This window comes from Myxine glutinosa, chromosome 4 (genome assembly GCF_964187855.1).
Source record: "Myxine glutinosa chromosome 4, kmMyxGlut1.1, whole genome shotgun sequence".
In the NCBI taxonomy this organism is placed as follows: domain Eukaryota; kingdom Metazoa; phylum Chordata; class Myxini; order Myxiniformes; family Myxinidae; genus Myxine; species Myxine glutinosa.
The window spans coordinates 142,985,847-143,002,113 of NC_136264.1; the positions used below are offsets into that span (position 1 = coordinate 142,985,847).

A 16,267-nucleotide genomic window follows, 5' to 3' on the forward strand; every position below is an offset into this window, starting at 1 on the left:
ACTCGGATGAATTCCAGCTTTTTGTCGCGTCCATTCTTCCAATCGACGTGGGAGCCCCAGCTCCTTCATTGGTGACCTACCGACATGGACACGGCAGTCGCCCTTAAACTGCCTACCTTCTGGGAGGCTCACGCGGCGGTTTGGTTCGCACAGGCGGATTCCCTGTTCGCCCTGCGAGGCATCACGGCCGACGACACCCGCTTCCACCATGTGGTAGCAGCGCTCGGTTCGGCCACCGCGGCCCGCGCCCTGAGCCTCCTCGAGAGCCCGCCAGCCGCTGACAAACACGGCGCGATTAAGAAGCTTCTCCTCGACGCTTTCGCCCTCCCATCGGCGGAACGCGCACGGCGCCTGCTCGACCTGCCCGAGCTCGGCGACACGCGCCCTTCCGAGCGAATGGACTACATGCTTTCACTGCTCGGCGAGCACTCTCCGGCATTCCTGTTCCGGGAGCTGTTCCTCCGTCAGCAGCCTAACCCGGTACGCCTCGCCCTGGCAAGCACGTCGATCACAGATCCCCGGGCCCTTGCCAGAGAAGCCGACAAGATCTCCGCCGCAGGACAGCGCATCGCAGCGGCGACATGGGACCCACCGCCGCCCGACGCAACACCCATGGCGCCCGAGCACCCAGCACGGTCGACGACCGAACTGCCGACGCAATTGGCGGCCGCTACACCGAGCCGACCACCTCCAGCACGACGACCGGGGCCTCCACCTGACCAAGCGTGGTGTTACTATCATGCCAGGTTCGGACAGAAGGCCCGGACATGCCGACCCCCGTGCACCTTCGGCAGGCCGGGAAACGGCCGGGCCGGCGTTCATTACCAGCCATGAGCGCCGGCCACACGGGCAACTTACTGTTCATCACGGATAAAGCGTCCGGACGGCGCTTCCTGTGTGACACCGGCGCCCAACTGAGCGTCATACCCGCCTCTGACCAGGACAGGCAATCCGCGGTTTGCGGCCCCTCCTTGGTTGCGGCCAACGGATCGACCATCCGCACCTTCGGCCCGCGCAACGTCACCCTCTGCTTCGGCGGCCAACGCTTTGCTTGGACGTTTGTAACCGCAAACGTGCCCATGGCTCTGCTAGGCGCCGACTTCCTCTGCGCACACGGACTGCTGGTGGACGTCCAACGGCGTCGTTTAATCAACGCCGAAACCTTCAGCTCCCTGGTATGCACATTGAGCAGCTCCGCGCCGACCGAGCTGGCATGCGCCGTCCCGGCGGCGAACGAGTTTGCTCGCCTGCTCACGGAGTTCCCGGCCCTCACGCGGCCGACGTTTTCGGCCGTCGCAGTACGGCATGGGATCGAGCACCACATACCAACCACGGGCCCGCCGGTCTACGCCAGGGCCCGCCGCCTCGACCCAGCCAAGCTCGCCGTGGCGAAGGCCGAATTCGACGCGTTGGAGCACCTCGGCATCGTGCGGCGCTCCGATAGCGCGTGGGCCTCGCCACTGCACATCGTGCCAAAGCCGGGGGGTGGATGGCGCCCGTGTGGCGACTACCGCCGTCTCAATGACGCTACCACCCCCGACAGGTACCCGATCCCGCATATCCAAGACTTCTCCGCCCGTCTGGCGGGACGGGTCATTTTTTCGAAAATTGATCTCATACGGGGATATCACCAGGTACCTGTCAGGGCGGCCGACGTCCCTAAAACGGCAGTCATCACGCCGTTCGGCTTATTCGAATTCTTGCGGATGCCGTTTGGTCTCAAGAACGTGGCTCAGGCGTTCCAGCGCTTGATGGACGGCGTGCTGCGTGACCTGCCGTTCCTTTTCGTTTACCTGGACAACATCCTCGTCGCCAGCACATCCCGGGACGAGCACCTCCTCCACCTCCGAACACTGTTCGGGCGCCTCAGCGAGCACGACCTCATCGTCAACCCGGCCAAATGCCACTTCGGCACGACGGCCGTTGATTTTTTGGGCCACCACATCACCAAGAACGGGGCCGTGCCACTGCCAACCAAGGTCGAGGCCATCACCACGTTCCCGCGTCCCCGCACCATAAAGGCCCTGCAGAAATTCCTGGGAATGGTGAATTTTTATCACCGCTTCGTGCCCCGCGCTGCTCAACTCATGCGGCCCCTCTACAAAGCCCTCCGGGGCAAGCCGGCCAAGCACGACATCGCCTGGTCCGCAGCAATGGATGCGGCCTTCCAAAGCTCAAAGCGGGCCCTCGCCGACGCAACACTGCTCGCTCACCCGGTGCTCAACGCTCCCATCGCCCTCACCACGGATGCCTCCGACTACGCGGTGGGCGCCGTACATGAGCAATGGGTGAACGGGGTTTGGCAGCCACTCGCTTTTTTCAGCCGGCAGCTCCGGCCGAACGAGCTCAAATACAGCATGTTTGACCGGGAGCTCCTCGGTCTACACCTGGCCGTCCGCCATTTCCGCCACCTCCTGGAGGGCCGACCTTTCACGGCGTTCGTCGACCACAAGCCGTTGGTTTACGCCATGGCCAAGGTCACGGAGCCGTGGTCGGCCCGCCAACAGCGCCGCCTCTCCGCCGTGTCGGAGTTTACCACGGACATCCGGCACGTCGCCGGCAAAAACAACGCCGTGGCCGACTGTCTTTCCCGGGCCAGCGCGAACGCGGTCCACCTGGGCGTGGACTTTGCGCTTATGGCGGCGGACCAAACCACCGACACCACGGTGCAAGCCCTCCGGGCGGCGGACACGGGCCTCCGCCTGGCCGACATCCCCTTCGCGGACACTGTCCTGCTCTGCGACGTCTCCCAAGGCCAGCCTCGCCCCATCGTGCCCGTCACCTGGCAACGCCGCATCTTCGCCTCCCTCCACGGCCTTTCCCACCCGGGCCGGAAAGCTTCCCAGAAGCTGGTGTCGGCGCGATTCGTCTGGCACGGCCTTCGTCGGGACGTCCGCGATTGGACCAGCACCTGCACGGCCTGCCAACGGGCCAAGGTCCACCGACACACCCAGGCCCCGCTGGCACCTTTCACCGTGCCCGAACGACGTTTCGACCACGTCAACGTGGATCTGGTGGGCCCCCTACCCCCGTCACGGGGGTTCACACACCTGCTCACCATGGTGGACAGGACCACCAGGTGGCCGGAGGCCGTTCCCCTCGTCTCCACCACCACCGCCGACGTGGCGCAGGCTTTCATCGCCACCTGGGTCGCCCGCTTCGGCGCACCGGCAGACATCTCGTCAGACCGCGGACCACAGTTCACCTCCGAGCTGTGGGGCGCGGTCGCCCGCAACCTGGGGGTCAAGCTCCACCGTACTACGGCCTACCACCCCCAAGCAAACGGGTTGTGCGAGCGATTCCACCGCTCCATGAAGGCCGCGCTCATGGCCGGCCTTCAAGACGGCGGTTGGGCCGACCGGCTGCCGTGGGTCCTTTTGGGCCTCCGCACGGCCCCCAAGGAGGACCTCCAGGCATCCACCGCCGAGCTTGTCTATGGCCAGGCGCTACGCGTCCCGGGCGAATTCGTGCCCGACGCTACCAGTCCCTGGTCCGCAGCTCACCAGCGCTCGGACCTCCAGGAGGCCGCCCGACGGTTTGCCCCCGTGCCAACATCCCACCACGGTGACCACCAGTCCTAGGTCCCCCCAGCACTTCGCACAGCGGAGTATGTTTTTGTGCGTCACGACGCACATCGGGGGCCACTCCGGCCGACGTACGACGGGCCCTTCCGGGTGCTGCGACGGGACGACAAGTCGTTCGTCATCGACATCGGCGGCAGGTCGGACCGAATTGCGGTGGACCGCCTCAAGCCGGCGCACGTGGACATCATCCACCCACCACGGGTGGCCCTTCCGCCGCGGCGAGGCCGCCCCCCGTCCACGGTGCCCCCCACTCAACCGCCCACCACCACACCGGACCCCCTCCCACGACCCGCCAGGGGTCGCTTCGGCCGGGTCATCAGGACCCCCCTCAAATTGACCCTGCCGGTGCAAGTCGATTCTGTGGGGACGTGTGTAGCGGCTACCACTGGGTTTTCACAATCGCCTTGCACCTATGAAGGACGCGGAGCGATCACCATGCCACGGCAGTCGCCCTCAACTTTCCAGGCCACAGCCAGGACGCTGGGCCACGCCCCCTCTCGCTTTTCCTGGGCAAACGCTCCGGGATAATATGTATATAGATTGCTGCCCGATAAACGGGCTTTTCAGAGTGCCTGAGTGTTTGGTTTGATTAAAGCAACTCGGATGAATTCCAGCTTTTTGTCGCGTCCATTCTTCCGATCGACGTGGGAGCCCCAGCTCCTTCATTATCATATATTTATAACTTTCCTTACACACTCTATAATATGATAATATCATGAAATCATTCACATCTTACCCTTAAATACATCAATCGACCAAACGGCATGACCACACCACCTATCCTTTCGATCAAACACACACACACACACACACACACACACACACACACACACACACACACACACACACACACACACACACACACACACACACACACACACACACACACACACACACACACACACACACACACACACACCTAAAAATAACAATAAATAAAAGTATCAGGAAACAGGACATTCAACTACCGCTGATACCACCGACCGGGTGATCACAAAGGCCGGCAAGTGGCAGTGAGGCCACGCTCCGAAGAACCATTGGTCAGGATAGCCATAGAGCGAGGGAATGGACTCGCTGATTGGAGCGTGCGCGAACGTCATCGGATGACGTAAGAGCCCTGTGTACAAAAGATATGAGGTCCCGACATTTTGTCTCTCTGCTTCTGGATTTGATCGCGTGCAGTTGGCATTTTATATATCTCTCTCTGAGTCCCGAGCTGATGAAAAGTGGTCATATTTCGTCTTCCTCTTGGTTCTCGATGTCATTGCGAACATTCACATTTTCCGAACTCTTGAGCCAAGGACATTGGTGTCGTGGAGTCGGACATTGCCGCTTTTTGGTCCAGGTGATCGGTTTGAGCGGCCGCATTTTCCTTTCCTTGGCTGGTTGGTGCTGACGGTGCGGAGGGCTGTCCACGTTGAGAGACCGCGGTGCTGTGTGGAGCAGATGGCGAGTGGACGGGTGCGGCCTGCTCGCTTCGCGCTTGGCGGCTGGAGGAACGAACTGCGTGCCAAGGCCTGTTTTCCTGTGAACGAACTGCGCGCCAAGGCGTGTTTTCCCGTGCAGGGACGCGGGGCCCCAACGATCTCCGACGAGGTTCAAGAGCCGCTCAAAGCTGAGTACATTACATTTTTACTTTCGTTTATTTTATCATCCCCTTGTGTTGTATATGAGTCTGTGAGTGAGCGCTCCATTTAGGAATTTTAGTTTACTGTGCATTTCTTTGTATCCTGGCCTTTACTTTAATAAACCTTTTTATTGTTGCAATTTAATTCCGTGTCGGGTTGAGTTGATTACCAGGGTCGAAGACGTCCAGTGGGATCTGTACAGGTAAGAGCTTCGCTACCCTTCACTGCCCTCATCCCTCCACGCGTATTCACACTGCCATTGGATTGAACGCGTCGGAGTGTAAAGCTCGATCGGCTACCAGTTACCTTGGAGGATATTAATCCCCAGGAACACGACAATATATATATATATATATATATATATATTGCTGCGGTTTTGAGATTGGCACATTGAAGTCAATAAATGTTAAAGGTTTGCCCCCCATAGTTAGTCACACGAGCAACATATAGGCCCATTTGTAGTATAGTTATGTCTTAGTATGTGTAAGAATAGGCCATTTCCCCTCTTAGTACCTGCGTTGTGTAAAGGCAGGAGAATAGGCCCTCCATTCATTTTGCGTACACCTTCATTCTACCTCTATGGGCGCAATCTATCCCGCGTCCCATTTGGCTGTCCACTAGACAAGTTAACACGAGGCGGGGCCTCGAAAGGTGAAGGAGGGTTGAGCTCGGCGAGGCAGCAGTGGGGACGGTAAGAATGAACCAGTCAATCAGAGCTCGAGCGGCATGGCGTGAGAGGGCGTGGTGAAGAGCGTCTGGTGAGTTCTAGAGGGTTCGAAGGGCGTGGCATATATAACCCGATGCGAAAAGCCCTCGGAAGGACTTGCAGAGAGGGAGCTTGATAACAGGACTCGCGGAGGAAAGGACTTGAGAGTTATCGAGGGAGGTGCGCTGAGCTGGTGCGGAGTTTATGAGAGGATTCTAAGGAGACACGCTTGGAAAGGATCCTTCACACTGCATGAACTTTGTTACGTGGAATACGTGGGCGCAGACAGGGCGTTGATAACTCACGCGGTTCAGCCAAAGCGAGTGAACGCGGCTGAGTAACCGCCAGGCGCGCAAAGTCCACCCTCTACCGTTCGCCCCGAGGTTACCCGCTTTGTTCGAGTGACATGATACGAGTCCCTGCCTTCGCCTACCTTCATCTTCGCGGAACGTGCCGGGGACCGTGGAGAGTGAGACGGGGCCAATCCTGGACGACCAAGCCGGCGCGTTCGGCCTGAACAGCATCCTGCCCATCTGCAATCCCCGTGAGAGTGTGTGTGTCAGACGGGCCCGTTTGTCCTGGGGTATTAAGTATAAGACTGTATAAGGATTGCTCTGTGTCTCTTCCTCCTGTGCTGTAAATACATGCGTAATAATTAAACCAATTTGTTCTTCCTTTTCTTTCCAATTCGATCGCCTTTGTGATTTCTCCATTGACTAAGCGTGGTACGAATAAGATCGCGCCAATCGGGTCTAGTAATTATAAATAGCGCGGATCACGTGTACGCAAACTGCTCGGCATATCACCATCACACGTGGTTCGTGCGAGGCTTATTCCCTCGCTTCCAGGGCAGCGCTAGTACTTAGGTAACAGCGAATTTCGTCCCGAAACCCTATTTAGCGCTGTCCGGAAGGGACGTAATAGGTCTTGGGTTGCGCCAGGTCAGTAAAGACAAGGGGATTAATCCCCCCTTGATGAGGGGAGAAGGCCGGCGGCAGATCCACAACAATATATATATATATTGTTGCGGATATGAGGATGGCATGTTTTTGATTGTGTGTATTGGATTGTGGTAAACTGCTGTGTACCATTGGTTGGATATGGCCCCTCTTGCCTCCAGAGTTGTATAAAGGTAAAAAGGGCGTCTCGGTAATTAGTCCATAAAGCATCCACGTCAGCCAATCATAGAATACCCCTGTTCGATAGCTTATATCTTATTATGTGTCTTAGGGTAAGGCTGTGTCTCCCATTAACTTAAATACTCCATTGTACCGAGTGAAATAAGAGTAGATTCCCTTCATTCCCATTCCCAAAACTTCCATTGCCCCTTTCGTCATTACCAGGCCTCAATTGCCATCGCAAATTACATCCCCTCCAATTGCCGCCATTGACCACGAGGCAGGGTCGGAGAAGAAAGGCGTGTCTCCACCTCGTCATAGAGGGGAGGAGTGAGCCAGCCCCACTCGACCAACCATGAACAAGGGGTTTGGCTTGAGAGGGCGGAGAGAGAACGTATCGGGGAGGTTCGCAAAGGTTGAGGGGCGGGGCCTATATAACCCGCGGCGGGGCGTTCCCAAGTGCAGACGAGAGGGAGTCCAAGCAGTTGAGACAAGGAGGGAGAGACATGAGATGGGCTGAGAAAGGAGAGGAGCTTTTAAGAGAGTCGCAAAAAGGTCCAAAGCAGATGAGCTGAGAAGAGAGAGGGTCCAAGAAAGAGCTTAGTTGTGAGGTCCAACAAGCAGAGATCATCCAAGGAAGCACCAAGCCTGCTATTCGTCACCTTGCTCGCGAGCGGCAGCGTCTACAGCAGCAGCAGCAACAACGCTCGCCAGCCGCTTAGGGGCCTGGACGGCAGTTCGGAGCAGGGCCGCGAAGGAACGGCGGCTGCCCAACGTGCGGATCGTGCTGCCGGACCCAGTGGACTTTCCTCTCCTTCCAGCCAATTCCTGTCATCATTCCCCGTGTGAGTCGTCTTTGTTTGTTCTGTCCTGGGTAGGTAATTAAGCTTGTATAAGCTAAAGATTTCACTGTGTCACCTGCGTCTCATGTCCCTGTAAATAAACGTGACTGCTTTCTTCTTGCTTATATGTGTAAATAATAAACCCAGTTACTCTTCTGTACGTCTTCTTCCTCTTTGCATTCGGTCGCTTTAGAGTTTTCCATATTGAGCAGCTGCGGTGCGATACGGCCAACGTTTGGGGTTGAATCGGGTTAGTCGGGGAATAACTGTTCGGTCGCGGAGCCTCCGCTCGGCAAATATAACATCTTTAACCGCGTACCGTAACAATATATATTGTTGTGGATCTGCCGCCGGCCTTCTCCCCTCATCAAGGGGGGTTTTAATCCCCTTGTATATACACATATACACATATACACACACACACACACACGGTGTATATACCAACTAAAGGACTAACGAGAGGGCTAGCGATGGATCGTGCAGCCTGGAGAGCAGCCATTTTGTGAATCACGGATAATGATGATGAGTGTGTGTTAGAACATGTGTGTGTGTGTGTGCATTGCCCTCCCCCCCCCCCCCCCCCATTCGGGGAAGACCCTCTCGTATTCAGGCTGGTGGTGCACCTATGGTTTGCAGCGAGTGCCCCAGAAGCATCGACAGAAAGAGAATGGCAATTCTATGTGTTGGAAAATTGCATTCTTGATCAGGGTCGCCCAGATAGCTGAGGTGGCAGAGCACTGGTATGGTTCATCAAAGGACCTGGGTTTGATTCCTGGTCTGGGCATCTATTTTCCCCACATATGTCGATTGAATATATAGAGATAGTTAACGCATTTAAGCAAAGAAAACCATGCTCAGTTCTTGGCATATTACTCACAATTCATTATAATCATATATACCCTGCAAAAAAAGAAACGCAAAAGTAGTAAAATCGTAAATATCTGACAGAGTGTTGCCGATATCCATACAAAATTAATACCAAAAATGAATTGGTCATTTCTGCATGGATTGGGATTGATTTGTGTGGAAAGAATGAGGTCCTGCAGAAATTTGGCGAAGAGATGGAACAATCGCAAAAACAACCACGTGAGAGCCTGGCGCCGAAACACACCAACATGACATGCACGTGCAACATCACTTGTGGGGCTATAAAAACGTTGGGTTTTCATTTTCATGCCATCACAATCTTACAGCAAGTGAACAGCGAAAACATGCCACGACTCACGGATGAGATTCTTCGGCCACACGTCCTTCCCATTATGCAACAAGCGAACGTCATTTTCCAACAAGACAACGCCCGACCTCACACGGCAAGACTGACAACAGCCTTTTTGAGGAATCACAACATCCAGGTCCTGCCATGGCCCTCCAGGTCTCCAGATTTAAACCCAATCGAACATTTATGGGATGCACTGGATCAACGACTGCGAACACGTCAGCAACAACCACAGAACCTCCGACAGTTGGCACAAGCACTGCAGGCAGAGTGGGTGAACATTCACCAGGCCACAATTCGGGATCTGATTGCTTCCATGGGATGACGATGCCAGTCAGTTTTGGACTCTAATGGTGGCCATACAAGATATTGAGCACAGATGACCTTCACCTTGAAAATCTACTGTTCCATGTGTGCCATATGGAACCTGGGTCAATGAGAATGATGTGTGCCAATTTTGAACAATCGATTACGATCTGTTGATTATTTATATGATATACAAAATATACATCTAAAATCACTTTTGCGTTTCTTTTTTTGCAGTTTTGCGTTTCTTTTTTTTGCAGGGTATAAAAAAAATTCCTATTGCACTGGACCTTTAAGGTCATGCAGGATCATGTAACCACTCAATAGACTCAATATTGTCCCATGGACACTGTTGTCCTATATATATAAATTCCCATTCTATATACATATAATAAATATTTAAATGCAACATGTTTCATTCTCAACAAAGCAGCGACCTTCGAACCATGCAGACATAATCCAAACTCCTCCCCTCTCCTGACGAATCACATAAAGCATAGTTATTTCATGTTTTTCCATCAATTTGATTAACAATTGAAAGCTTTTATTGTCATGTTGTCCTTCTGTGGGTGAAAATAATGTGGTGCAGCAAATTACGAGTAAACCGCCCCAGGGGTTTTGGAAATGTACAAGGAATAAACAAACAACCCCATATGCATCTGCAAGGAAATATTTTTTCCATGAAACGATGGAGAAAGCAAGTTACAAAGTGGAAATGCCTTTCAGCTGTTTGTCACATACCTTCTGCTTTGGGGTAGTAAGTGAAGTGTTTGGCATCACTAGTCATACTGTCGGATTGCCGGACCAGCTCCACGTTAACACGCACTGGAGAAGTAATCTCCGAGTTTGAATATGCTGGCGTTTTGAAAACTATTGCAAACTGTGGAGACAGGTTGCAATGTGGGAGAAAATATTGATAACATAAATAATAGCTCCAATAAATAGTAATAATGATAATGTTAGTAAAAGAGCATTGGATTTAGGAAGCATGATTCCAAACCTGTCTATGTACATCGACTGGACCAAAGTTTGCGAAGCCCTCCCAGCCATTGACATCAAAGAAGCGTATCTTGATGTCATCTGTAGAATGGTAAAACAATGTTATTTACAGAATCAAAGATATTCACCTAAAGGTCAGCGTTTATCTGTGTGTGTGTGTGTGTGTATATATACAGACTTGGCATTTAATATGGAATTTTTTTTTTGTGGGGGTGAACTTACTTTTCAAGATGACTTAGAACCAAAAGTTCATTGGAATTATGTTGAAATTATTCTAGATTTTGTTAATGTGACCTTTAAAAGAAATAAAAACCACATTTGACATTTCGAAGCAAATAAATTGATCCTTGAAAGTGATGTAAACTGATATCGAACTCAATTCACGGACAGTACTGTGTTAAACTTCTGTACGTTTTCCAGAAGTATCTCTTTATTTTGCACATTAGCCAAAAAAAATTTCAACAAAAACAAAAGCTAAATTATGACTGGGATTACGGACAGTAAAATTACAGTTCAGTACTTCGTGTAACCCCCACGAGCATTCAGGAGAGCACGTACACGTCGAGGCATGCTGTTCACGAGATTTGCCAAGGTTTGGACAGGAATCGCTTGCCATGCAGTGACAATAGTCTGCTGCAATTCACGCACAGAGGTCGGCTGCTGGTCCAAGTTGTCGATTTGACGCGTTAATTCTGCCCACAAGTTCTCTATCGGATTCATATCCGGGGACATGGCAGGCCACTCCATATGCTCTACACCACGGTCAGCAAGAAAGTGATGGATCATGTGAGCACGATGAGGCCGTGCATTGTCATCTTGGAAGACAAAGTTTCCTCGAAAGGCTGCACGAGCAAATGGAAGCAATGTTTCTTCCAGAATGACCCTGTAATTGAACTGGTTCAGGTTTCCATTCAGAACAACCAGGTCAGTTTTGCCCCCTGCATGAAAAGCAGCCCAAACTGTCACCTCACCACCTCCAGCTTGGACTATTGGCACTATACAATCTTCGTTGTGGGCTTCAGGCACTTGTCTGCGCACTCGGACACGGCCATCTTGACGATAGACCAGAAATCTAGACTAGTCACTGAAGGTCACGTGATTCCAGTTTCCTGGCTGCCATTGACGGTGCTCTCTGGCCCACTGCAATCGGCGCTGGCTGTGTTGTCTGGTCAGGCGTGGCTTTCTCAGGGGATGCCTGGCACGATAGCCTGCTTGAACCAGTCGTTGGTTGACTAGCCTTCTGGATACAGGCACATTTGTCAGTTGCTGCCACTCAGCCCTAAGCCGATTAGCTGACTTGGTACGGCCATTGCAGACTAACCGGGGCAGCTGGCGATCATCTCTCCTTGTGGTTCTGCGTGGACGTCCTGGCCTCGGTATTGGAGTAGGGACACCCCTCTGAGCATTTCGTTTCAGGATCTTTGACACCTGACCTTGAGTGATGCCATACTGCCGAGCAATAGCACACTGTTTCATGCCAGAATTTCGTAAAGCCACCACTCCATGACAAACAGCATTGTCAAGTTGACGGACCATCTCCAGAGGAAGCGGCAATAACTTTTGTAGATGTGCAACAGTTGTTTTCCACTAATACAGAACGCAACAACCCTTATATACCCGATTGTGAAGCCAATCGTCACATGTACCTGTCCTTGCATTTTGTCACGCCACCTGTGATATGATCCTGTTATTGACTTCATGCTGCGAAAGACAATCAGTGACATGGTTCTTTCAACAAAGACATCACCGAAGGGTAAAAGAAACTCACCAGATTGATATACTGAGTTCAGAAAGTAAACCCAAGTCAAGAGAAAAAAAATATTCCATATTAAATGCCAAGTCTGTGTATATATATATATATATATATATATATATATATATATATATACAGTGGAACCTCGACTTACGAGTGCCCCAACTTACGAGTTTTTCGAGATACGAGCCGTCACTCTGGCAGTTTATTGCTTTGAGATGCGAGCCGAGATCCGAGTTACGAGCTTTCGCCACCCGGTCACGTGGTTATCTTGCCGTGCACGTACAGTATCTCCGGCGCAAAACGGCTCTCTCAGGGTCACACTCGGTCACACAGGGCCGCCAGGTGGGCTCCGGTCACGTGGTTATCTTGCCGTGCACGTACAGTATCTCTGTCGTATAGCGCTAATGATATATAACGCCGCCGATAATGATATGATAATTTATGATAATCTATGCAGCACGACGTGTCCTCACGTCACACAAGGCGCCTTTGCCGGCGCAAAACGGCTCTCTCAGGGTCAAACTCGGTATCGTTTAGAGCGCACGGTTCAGACCTTCAAGAAAAAGTTTATTTTGTAAAAATCGAGCCACGCGTTCAAAAGATATGACCGGTTTTGTTCGCCGTCACGTCGGCGCTCGAATCGAATCGAGTTAAAACGAACACTGCCGTTGTCGGGTCCGTCTGAGACAACCACCGGGCCTAGAACGCTGGGACCGGTCTCGTTGGATAGGCCTGGATCAGATCTCGAAACGCTGGAAGCTGCACCTCTCTGTGATAATCTTGTGGACCATGACAAGAGATCGTGCGACACGTGGTTATCTTGCCGTGCAAGTACAGTATCTCTGCCGTCAACTTGTTCAGAGTGCCGGCGATAGCTCGCCTTCTCTTTGTGGAAAACACGGTACTGAGAAGAAGAAGAGGATAATGTGCTTGGATATAAAACACGCAATCGTCGAAAAACATGAGCGAGGTGCCGAGGAGGACGTATATAACAGCAGAGGAGAAGAGCATGCCAGGCCACAACTTGTTCAGAGTGCCGGCGATAGCTCGCCTTCTCTTTGTGGAAAACACGGTACTGAGAAGAAGAAGAGGATAATGTGCTTGGATATAAAACACGCAATCGTCGAAAAACATGAGCGAGGTGCCGAGGAGGACGTATATAACAGCAGAGGAGAAGAGCATGCCAGGCCACAACTTGTTCAGAGTGCCGGCGATAGCTCGCCTTCTCTTTGTGGAAAACACGGTACTGAGAAGAAGAAGAGGATAATGTGCTTGGATATAAAACACGCAATCGTCGAAAAACATGAGCGAGGTGCCGAGGAGGACGTATATAACAGCAGAGGAGAAGAGCATGCCAGGCCACAACTTGTTCAGAGTGCCGGCGATAGCTCGCCTTCTCTTTGTGGAAAACACGGTACTGAGAAGAAGAAGAGGATAATGTGCTTGGATATAAAACACGCAATCGTCGAAAAACATGAGCGAGGTGCCGAGGAGGACGTATATAACAGCAGAGGAGAAGAGCATGCCAGGCCACAACTTGTTCAGAGTGCCGGCGATAGCTCGCCTTCTCTTTGTGGAAAACACGGTACTGAGAAGAAGAAGAGGATAATGTGCTTGGATATAAAACACGCAATCGTCGAAAAACATGAGCGAGGTGCCGAGGAGGACGTATATAACAGCAGAGGAGAAGAGCATGCCAGGCCACAACTTGTTCAGAGTGCCGGCGATAGCTCGCCTTCTCTTTGTGGAAAACACGGTGAGATCCTTAACATCCAACAACTAATGGGACGCAAACGGGGCGCCCAGTTTAGCGGTACACACATTGATGAATCACCCTGCCTGTGATTCACCCATGACAGGTTATAGCTAGGTCGGGATTCAAACCCAGGCTGGACAGTTTAGACTTTAGAGTCAAGTGTGCGTACCTCCAGTCCAGGCCATCCTGCCAACTTGTATGCTGCATACAGGTGAAATATAAAGCGCGAGATATTTTTATATATACTGTATATTAAAAAAAAAATTGGTGTGGTTTTTGGCGGGCTGGAACGGATTAATAGCATTTCAATGCATTTCAATGGGGAAATTTGATTTGAGATACGAGCAATTTGAGTTACGAGCTCGGTCACGGAACGGATTAAACTCGTAAGTCAAGGTTCCACTGTATATATATATATATATATATATATATATATATATAGATAGATATATATATATAGATATATATATATAGATATATATATATATATATATATATATATATATATATATATATATATATATATATATATATATATATATATATATATATATATATAGTTGCGGTTTTGAGAACCCATACAAGTAACATCATTAAAGGTTAAAGGTTGCACTGCATAGATAGGCCACAAGCAACACGTAGGTCACCTTAGGACGGTAGTTATTTCTTAGTATGTGTTTAGGATAAGGCCATGTCCGGGTAGTTGCATCTGCGTTGTGTCAAACAAATAAGAGTAGGCCCCTTTCATTCATTTTGGCAGCCTCCCTCCAAGCGACGCCATTAAGCGCTGTTCAGTCTGTACCCCATCGCCCCTCCCAGTTTGTTACGCTCCTTGGCCAGCAGCCTTCGCTGCCCTGGGGCTCGCTCAACCCAGCCCAAAAGCCACGAGGTGAGGCCCGAAAAGGGGGGCGGAGCGCAAGGGTGGAGGTGCGGCCACGTCAAACAGCCATCAAGGCGGAGCCGGTAAGACCACACCAGCCAATCAGGGCTAAGGTGAGATCGCCTGACAGGGCGTGGTTGGGGCTTCCAGAGCGTTCGCTAGCTTGTCTTATAAAAGCACGCAAGCAAAGCCCTTACCCAGGACTGTGCGGGGAGGACTGACGCAACTGCACTCGTTATATCAGGTTGACCTTCAGTTCTGAGCGGGGAGAGGCGCTCGAGAGTTGAGTTGAGTACTGAAGAACCTACGTGGTATTGACGGACTATCCAAGGATCCGCGTGCATACGGCGGTGGCAAGGAACTGGGGCTTGGCTTGGCTGTGGTAACATCAGTGGGGAAGTGGCGTATTACCCAGTAATACCGGGAGCGCGTGTAAAGGCGCCGGTACACTTATTACGTACGCGGATAAGCGTGCAATAACCGCCAGCTTACCGACCTTTCCTCATCACGACAATTGTCCGCTCGCGCCTACGCTACAGGGAGAGATGCCTGCCGGGTTTCGATCTGCTGCACGGAACGAGTCAAGGACCGGGACGAGCTGTGGACGCCATCGCCGGACCTTCCACCCTAACTTCTACATCCCCGCGTGAGTCTGAGTCTGAGACTGAGTCTGAGAGCGAACGAGCCCGAGTCCAAGGGATAAGTAAGACTGTTTAAGGCTGCCCTGTGTCCTTTTTCTTCCTCTTCCTTGTACATTCTTTCATTTCCTCTTCTTTGTACAAATTGTAATAAATTACCTTGATCTTCCTTGTTTCTTCCTAATTCGATCGTCCTAGTCTTTTCTCAATTGGGTACATGTGGCACGATTAGGAACCACTATAATCGGGTCTAGTCCTTGTTAACGGCCCGAATCGCGGCTCGCTTCGTTCGGCGTGTCCACTAACGTCATGGTTCGGGCGGGAATTAATTCCTTGCTTCACAGTCGGTGTTAGTACTAAGGTAATAGGACCAATTCGACCAACAACCCTATTTAACACCGACCGGAAGGAACGTGATAACTTCAGGATCGCGTCGGCCAGATAAAAGACAAGGGCATTAACCCCCCCCCCCCCACCCCCCTCGCCCCCGCCTTGATAAGGGGAAGGCCGACGTCGGAGATCCGCAACAATATATATATACAGTGGAACCTTGACTTACGAGTGCACCAACTTACGAGTTTTCCGAGATACGAGCCGTCGCTCGGGCGGTTTATTGCTTTGAGATGCGAGCCGAGATCTGAGTTACGAGCTTACGCCACCCGCCACCAAGTGGGTTCCGGTCACGTGGTTATCTTGCCGTGCAAGTATCTCTGCCGTATATCGCTGCTGCTTTGTTTTCGCATTTTGGTTATTTTGAGTTTACGCCACCCGCCACCAAGTGGGTTCCAGTCACGTGGTTATCTTGCCGTGCAAGTATCTCTGCCGTATATCGCTGCTG

At 51.8% G+C, this 16,267-nt stretch overlaps 1 protein-coding gene across 8 annotated transcripts in view; it reads right to left on the reverse strand.

Moving 5' to 3' along the window:
* The window catches only part of NFKB1 (nuclear factor kappa B subunit 1), a 475,515-nt gene that overhangs the window by 36,519 nt on the left and 422,729 nt on the right, over positions 1 to 16,267 (reverse strand). For all 8 annotated transcript variants that reach the window (XM_078776548.1, XM_078776547.1, XM_078776544.1 and 5 more), the window contains 2 exons: positions 10,401 to 10,480; positions 10,142 to 10,280 (listed from right to left, as the gene is read on the reverse strand). In XM_078776548.1, coding sequence (XP_078632674.1) covers positions 10,142 to 10,280; positions 10,401 to 10,480 — 219 coding nt within the window. The remainder of the gene's footprint in view (positions 1 to 10,141; positions 10,281 to 10,400; positions 10,481 to 16,267) is intronic.